The following is a 7,662-nucleotide window of genomic DNA, read 5'->3' as shown; positions in this document are numbered from 1 at the left end:
TTAGACACCTAGAGGTTTAAGCTTGACTTGATTCAAAATATTTGAGCTTGGAACTTGACTTGATTATAAAAAAAAAAGAAGTAATAGTTGAGATCAACTCTTCTTCAATATTAACTGCGTCATACTTGAGTTCGAGTTCGAGCTCGAATTTGAATTTTAGTCATATTTTTTAAAAAATAACTAAAATAAAAAATAACATAATATCATAATTTAAAATATTAGATTAATAATATATATTATAAATAAGATATAATATTATTAAAAATATTTATACTCGACTACGTTTATGAGTTTTTCAGGCGAGTATTTTGCTACTTGAACTAACTTAAAAAACTATATGAGCTGCTCGAGCTCAGTAACAGTTGAGTCGAGCTTGAGCAACTCGCGAGCTGCTTGGATTATTTACATCTCTAATCCTATTAGTACTGATATCTAAGCATCGATGACATAAAAAATAAAGAAGATCCTACAATAATCAAGTTAAGTATAAATATTAAATCATAATAAATATAATGTCAAAAGAGTATAACCACATCGATAGAATTTTTGTGCAACAAGATGGCTATGGTTTCAATAAAACCTATTTTATTTTTTTCCTCCTAAGATTAGAAAATAGTTGATAAACACAGATAAACATATTATGTATTTATATATGCAAGTATATATACATGTGTTATATTACGTATATAATTAGGTTATGTTCGGGTCTTGGGTATACATCTACATAAATCCAAACTCGGCTCAATAAAACTTCAGATCTAATTTTGTTGCTATGGAGGCCTCTAGTTGTGTTGGACTAAATTGGATGAAGCTATAAAACTACAATTTTGTGTGTTTTGAGGGATGAGTATCTGGTACCAATATAAACTAATCTCTCCAACACTCAGGGTTGCAAATGGCCAGGTTGACCTATGACACAATCTGATCCTGACCCAATTAAACTTGGCCTAATTCATATTTAAAAACTCGTAAATTATGTCGGGTTCAAAAATTAGTTCACTTAAAATTTAGGTTAGGTCTGGATGCTCTATTATTTAACCCAACCTAATTTATCCCATATGTTAATAAAAAATAAATCCAACCCAGCCCAAACCCGATCTGCTCTAACCCAAAAACCTAGATCATATAATCCTGAATCATATCAAAGATTATAGTTTGTAAATGATCAATTACTTAGATAAAATTAAAAGTTTTTGTTCAAACGTAAGGCGGCTTTTTTTTTATTTTTCAATAAATTTTTATAGATTTTATATTTAACTATTAATTACCATATTTTAGTTATAAGAGAGTGTCTTAGATGCTGGACCCGACTCGGAAATCTAACCGGACTTGGCAGGTAACTTGAACATTTCGGGTTGGATTCTGGTATATTGGATATCTGACCCAATCAGCTAATGGGTTGGGTTCAGATCCCAAACCTTGACCTGCAAATGAAACCGGGTCGGTCGGGTTCAGGCATGCCCTGCCCGACCCAACCCGTTTTCAGCCCAGCAACTTCTCTCCTCCGCTTCCACTCCCCACACCCCCTTCGTCCCTATCACCCACTCCCTGAAGCGCCTTCGGTTCCATGGTTTCCGGCGCCGCGACTACGCCTAGATGGTGAAGAAACTCCGAGCGTCTTTCATCCACAATTTGCTTCAAAACTTGTCTTCGTCTTCTGATCTTCTTCGCCCATCCTTTCCTTACCCCGTGTTTCCTCTCAAAGGCCGCACCTTTGGCTTGGAAAACCATTCTATTCCATTCCCTTTATTAGCTGGTAGGGCGATTCCCTTCTCCGGTGCATCGATTCCATGTTCTGCTGAGAAATCTGGGTCGATTTCGGCTTCCGGAGATGAGATTAGGGGCGAAGACCATGTAAATTTCGCTTCCAAATCGTTTTTTGGTGTCGGGAAATCGGTTATTTCTAGGTGTTCGTTCATTTGGGAGACGAAAGTTGACACCTTGATGGAGAAAACTTCTTTGCAAGATCTTCTCAAGCTATATGGGAACCTGTCCCCAGAAACCACCCGCCGTTTCTGGCGAGTTTCGGCACTGAAACCCGAAGGTTTCCTTGAAATATTACTTGGTTTTGGCCCCGATGTCAATTTAGACAAGGTTGGATTTCTCTGGAAGTTGTTCAGGTGGGCTGAGAAGCAGAGTAGAGAGTTCAAACATCTCCCAAGATCTTATGAAATCATGATCCCGATGCTTATTCAAGCTCGGATGCTTGGTGATGCTGAATCGTTGCTTCTATCACCAGATGCAAGAGGAGTCTGTTCCGATGAAAGTGGAGTATTCAGTGAGATCATTCAAGGGTATGCTGAGGCCTGCAAATTAGAAAATTCAATGGCCTTGTATGATCGAGCTAGAGACATGGGCTTAGTCCCTTCTGCATCGTGCTATCATGCTCTTCTTAACCTTTTGATCAGAATGGAGAAGTCTGAGTCAGTTGTGAGAGTCTATAAGAATATGATAGATGTTGGATTTGGGTCACATTCTGATGACCGGGTTTTAGATTTCGTTATTGGAGAACTGACCAAGAATGGGCAGATTCTTGAAGCTATATCTATGCTTAAGCAAGTAAACGGTTCTGGGACTGAAGCCAGCCCTATGGCTCTCTCTGCAATTGCTGAGGGATTTTGTAAGAAAAAAGATTTCAGTGATATGATTAAATTTTTGGAAGAACGGGAGCACATCCCTGAAAATTGTATTTGCAATAAAATAATTTCTTCTGTGTGCAGCAATCTGGGGACTGAAGAGGCATGGTTATTTGTACAAAGGTTGGAGGCTTTAGGCTTTAAGGCAGATGCTGTGACCTTTGGAATATTTATTTGTCAGAGTTGCAGAGAGAAGAAGTTGAGAAATGCATTTGTTTATTTATCAGAATGTTTCTCTAGGGGTCTAAAACCCAGTGCTTATGCTTACCATGCCCTAATTAGTGGGATTTTTAAACAGGGACTGTGTAAACATGCAAAATATGTGTTTGAGGATATGCTTGAGAAAGGGCTATTGTCGGACTTATCAACATTCAGAATTCTTTTGGCAGGATATTGTATACACAGAAAATTTGATGAAGTTAAACAGGTTATTGATGAAATGAACAATCATGGTATTGTTTCTCTGGCTCCTTCAGATGATGCTCTTTCCAAAACCTTCAAGATTTTGGGTCTTGATAATTTGAATGTGAAGGTGAAGAGGGATAATGATCTTGGACTTGCAAAGGCTGAATTCTTTGATTCTCTTGGCAATGGACTCTACCTAGAAACTGATATTGATGAGTATGACAAGTCCTTAACCCAGATCCTTGATAGTGCGATGATCCCTGATTTTGATTCTGCATTAATCAAGGAATGTCGCCGGGGGAATGTAGAGGGTGCTCTCAAGGTCAGAGAAGAAGCTGTTCAGTGGGGGCAGAATTTGTCTGTGTCTGGCTACTTTGAATTACTGAAAACTTTATGTGCATCCCCAACCCACATAGAAGAAGCTGTAAGTCTTACAGATGAGATGCCAGATTCATGTGATCAGCTTGGCTGTGAGGCTCTTAATCTACTTAAATGGGCATTACTCAAAAAAGGAATGACATCTGATGTGAAGTTGATTTTGGAGAGACTGTTCAGAAGAGGGCTGCTGGTTGACAATGATGTATATACTGCTCTTATCATGGGTTTCAGCAAAGAAGGTGAAATTAACAAACTTCAGCATTTCTGGGAACTAGCACAAAGAGGCATGTGGTTACCTGAGTTTAAGGACACTAAGGTGCTCGTAAGTTTTCTATGTAGGTGGGGTTTGATTAAAGAAGTTCTAGAGCTTTTCGATAAAATGGTGGAGAATTACCCTAACTTGATTCGTGCTATTTACAGTGCCTTTCTCAAAGAATTATGTATATCAGGCTATACGAGTGTCGGGTGTACATTGTTGGAGGAACTTCTCCAGAGGGATCTAGTATTTGATCAGGCAGTCTATGTGAATCTAATAAATGGGTTCTTAAAGGAGCAAAATTTTGCTGAAACACTTGGAATATTTGATATATTACTTGAGAAAAACATAACCGCTTCTGCACATGTGTATCAACTAATAGTGCCTTTGTTAATTAGATTTGGAAGTGTTGAAAAAGTAATGAATTTGAAGCAATCTCTACTCAGTAAGAAACAGCAAGCTCGTGTTTCTATTTTTGGAACCATGGTGAGTGAGTTATGCAGGACTGGAAAAATAAAAGAGGCAACCTTGCAGTTGCAAGAAATGCTAATTAATGGAATACTTCCAGATGGTAATACTTTAAATGCTTTGTTGCAAGGATACTGTCAAGAAAACAATTTGAGGAAGGCACGCGAGATACTCAGTGTCATGGTAAGAACGCATATTAATCTTTCAATTTCAGGATATCGAAGCTTGGTACGTCAAATGTGTGCACATGGTCATCTACATGGTGCATTGAGCGCGAAGAAACTGAACCTGGGAAAAAATCCATGGGAACTGATTCTATGTAACATTCTAATATTTCGTCTCTTTCAGACAGGAAATAGTTTGCTTGTTGAATCTCTTTTAAGGAACATGCATGATAAACACATAAATCCAGATAAAAACACTTATGATTTCCTTGTTTACGGTTTCTTGAAGTGTGGCGATGCCTCCACATCAGTTGAAGCTCTGAATACCATGATCGCCAAAGGCCTAAGACCAAGCAATCGTAGCCTCAGAACAATAATCTGTCATCTGTGCAGTAATGGAAAAGTTGACAAAGCATTAGAACTCAGTAAGGAGATGGAGTGTAATGTCTGGAAGCATGGTTCTGTGGTTCAAAATGTACTTGCCGGGCGTCTTCTTTCATGTGGTAGGCTCTGTGAAGCAGAACTCCTTTTGGATCGAATGAAGCAAAAGGACCTGATACCCAACAACATTCACTATGACCTTCTAATTAAGCAATTTTGTGTGCATGGGGGCATAAAGAAAGCAATTGATCTGCTGAATGTAATGTTAAAGAAGGGAAACCTTCCAAGTGATATCAGTTACAGTTCAGTCATTCACAGGCTCTGCAATTGCAAAGCATTTGATCACGCTCTTGATTTCCATGCTGAAATGCAGTACAAGAACCTTGCAGCAAGTGAAGAGTCCAGTGAAGCACTCATTTTTGGCCTTTGTGCTATTGGGAGAACTGACGATGCCAAAGGAATTTTAGGGAAAATGCTCCAGTATGGTTCAATTCCCACTTACAGCATGTATAACCATGTTATCAATAGGTACTATGCTAACAACGATCTGGAAAAGGCATCAGAAGTTTTGCATGAAATGCAACAAGCTGGGTATTCTCCTAATTTTGAGACTCATTGGTCTCTTATAAGCAATTTAAGCAGTTGCAGCAGTAACAAAGATGACAATGGCAAGGGCTTTTTGGCTCGCCTTCTTTCTGGAAGCAGCCTTCCTGTAAAGAATTGTAAAGATAAAGGTTCTTCAGCGTTCAAATATACATCCATTGTGAGTTACGTTTTGTAAGAAACGACACATCATGTTATTACGGTCCATAAATGCTTTCTGAGTTAGAAGTGATTGGGTTGCCAGACTGAGACTCTTTCTTGAGTGTTAACATACAAGAGAGAACAGAAATCACCTGGATGTGATCCTTTGCGCTAATTTCCAGCTGGTAATAACTGGATATTGTTAATTTTTCCAGCTTGGTCCTTCTTCGGTGTACAGAAAAGAGGAATAGAAAACTGATGGAGGGATCTTATGCAGCAAAGGGTTCATCAATGTCAGGTTATGATCATCACTTTACTTTGTAGGCCACTTTGTAGTCCATGCACGACGATTTCTTTATGCATGGTGAACACAATTTTGATTCTGTTATTTTTTGTTCATGTTGTGTACTGGAAAGGAGTGGATAAGTTTTCTGTTAGCTGCATATGAAAAATTAAACAAATGATGTCTTACACTTGTAGCTCGTGACCAATAATTTCACCAGATATGCATACACAACAATTTCTTTATGCATGGCGAACACCATTTGATTCTGTTATTTTTAATTCATGCTGTGTACTGGAAAGGAGAGGATAAGTTTTCTGTTAGCTGCATATGAAAAATTAAACAAATGATGCGTTATGCCTGTGCCTCATGACCAATAATTTCACTAGCAATATCTATTTATGACAATTTGCTTTGAGAAGTTCATTTTAGAGTGGTTTTGGATTTGTGCACCAGAAATGTTGGGTTCTTGACTTCTTGTAGAACTAGATTGTAATTTTAAAGGCTGTTCCAGGAGATCAAACACCTTTAAGTATTTGCTGACTGTCTGAGTTGCCCTTGAGGCAGTTTCACTTGTGGTAGTTCCAAGCCCGTTCAGTTCAGCATCTGAGTCTGAATGTCTGAACAAATTCAGAATCAAATGCTAATTGATCTTCCACCTGATGAGAGGGTTAATTATACTCACCATTTATAGAACAACTTCATCTTTGTCTTCTCTTATTCATGTCAAGCAAATATCCATTTATTGATTTTCAGGTAAACTAAAATTTGTACCTCTATGTAGGTTTGGAAATAAAATTCTCCAAATCCCCTCACTAGGCCGTGTGTCTGGAGATTGCAGAAGAAATTGCACAAGGTCTTCTTGCGTACATCACCAAGCTTTGGCCAGTCCACATTGATGTTTAGTCTTCAATGTCCTTGCAGCCTGAGGCTTGCCTCACTGACAGCAGCCCTTCGTTTTGTATAAAACTGGATGGTGAGGATGAGTCATGACAGAGCAAACCCAAAGTCTGGTTTGTTGCTCATTTGTGCTTTCTGCTTGCTGCTGCTGTAGTTTCTCACCAGAAAGCCTCAGTTGCAGCACTTGATCCTTATTGCGACCGATCCTCCAGGTTTGGTCCAAGTCAGTGAGGGAAGGTGAAGATGCTGATGGTTGATATGCCTAATAATGATCGAATGAGAAGAAAAAAAGTGCCCTACGATATATCGAAACGATCTATCAAAAAAATCAAACCTTTACTTTCATTTTTCTTCTTTTTGGAGGGTCCAACTCGATTCAAAGGTGAACAACTTCCATTATCCTTTTAGGTTTGGTCTTCATCGGACAGTCAGCCAACCACATGGCAGATTCTGAAGATGATATGGTAAGCAGAGGAAGTCGGCACTGGGCCAGCAACATCAATTCAAGCAGCATTTCATAGGTCTAGCACTCTGTCCGTATCTAACGGACAACCTAACATGGGTTCTTCATAGGCAAAGTGGCAGAATTGTAGGTGTTATTGTTCGTGATACCAACTGTTGTTGTAAGACTTAATAACAGAATTTTTTAGGTAGTATAAATATAGATGATTTTGGGGGCTTGAAATTTTGTTAGAAAGATAAAAGTGCACAATACTTTCAAACAGGTTTTGAAATGGCAGAAACCTGTTTTACAGTGTAAGATCTCCATGAACTTTGGAATGCAGAAGGTTTTACAGTGATACATATATAAACTCTTTTGTGCACTATAAAAATAGGGTTAGGCTTATTCGTTCTCTTCGACCGAAGGCAAAAGCTGGTCATTCTAGCTACTGCCTAGACTACTATGTATTTTACCTACTACTGTTTCCAAATAGTCTGCAGCCCATTTTTCATCATGTGGAGTGATTGAGTATTCCTTTGATTTTGATGAGCTCAAAGCATTTCAGTATGTCTTATGTTGTTCTAATGAACTCAATCTAGTGTTTC

The 7,662-nt window shown here is 38.5% G+C and overlaps 1 protein-coding gene across 1 annotated transcript; it reads left to right on the top strand.

The window, feature by feature from the left end:
• Positions 1–1,491: 1,491 nt before the first annotated feature.
• On the top strand, positions 1,492–7,419 carry LOC103718825 (Pentatricopeptide repeat (PPR) superfamily protein). Its single transcript, XM_008807815.6, has 2 exons — positions 1,492–5,730; positions 6,500–7,419. The coding sequence occupies exon 1, from the start codon at positions 1,597–1,599 to the stop codon at positions 5,467–5,469; it is 3,873 nt and encodes a 1,290-aa protein (XP_008806037.2). The 5' UTR covers positions 1,492–1,596; the 3' UTR covers positions 5,470–5,730; positions 6,500–7,419.
• The last annotated feature ends 243 nt before the right edge of the window (positions 7,420–7,662 follow it).

Source organism: Phoenix dactylifera, chromosome 5 (assembly GCF_051530095.1).
Source record: "Phoenix dactylifera cultivar Ajwa chromosome 5, Ajwa_hap1_PhDact_Kaust_v1.1, whole genome shotgun sequence".
Classification (NCBI taxonomy): domain Eukaryota; kingdom Viridiplantae; phylum Streptophyta; class Magnoliopsida; order Arecales; family Arecaceae; genus Phoenix; species Phoenix dactylifera.
The sequence above is the reverse complement of the archived record's forward strand: the minus strand, read 5'-3'. Positions and strand labels throughout refer to the sequence as shown.

Excerpts from the sequence above, each read along its gene's own strand:
- LOC103718825 (XM_008807815.6), top strand. The coding sequence starts at position 1,597 with ATGGTGAAGAAACTCCGAGCGTCTTTCATCCACAATTTGCTTCAAAAC.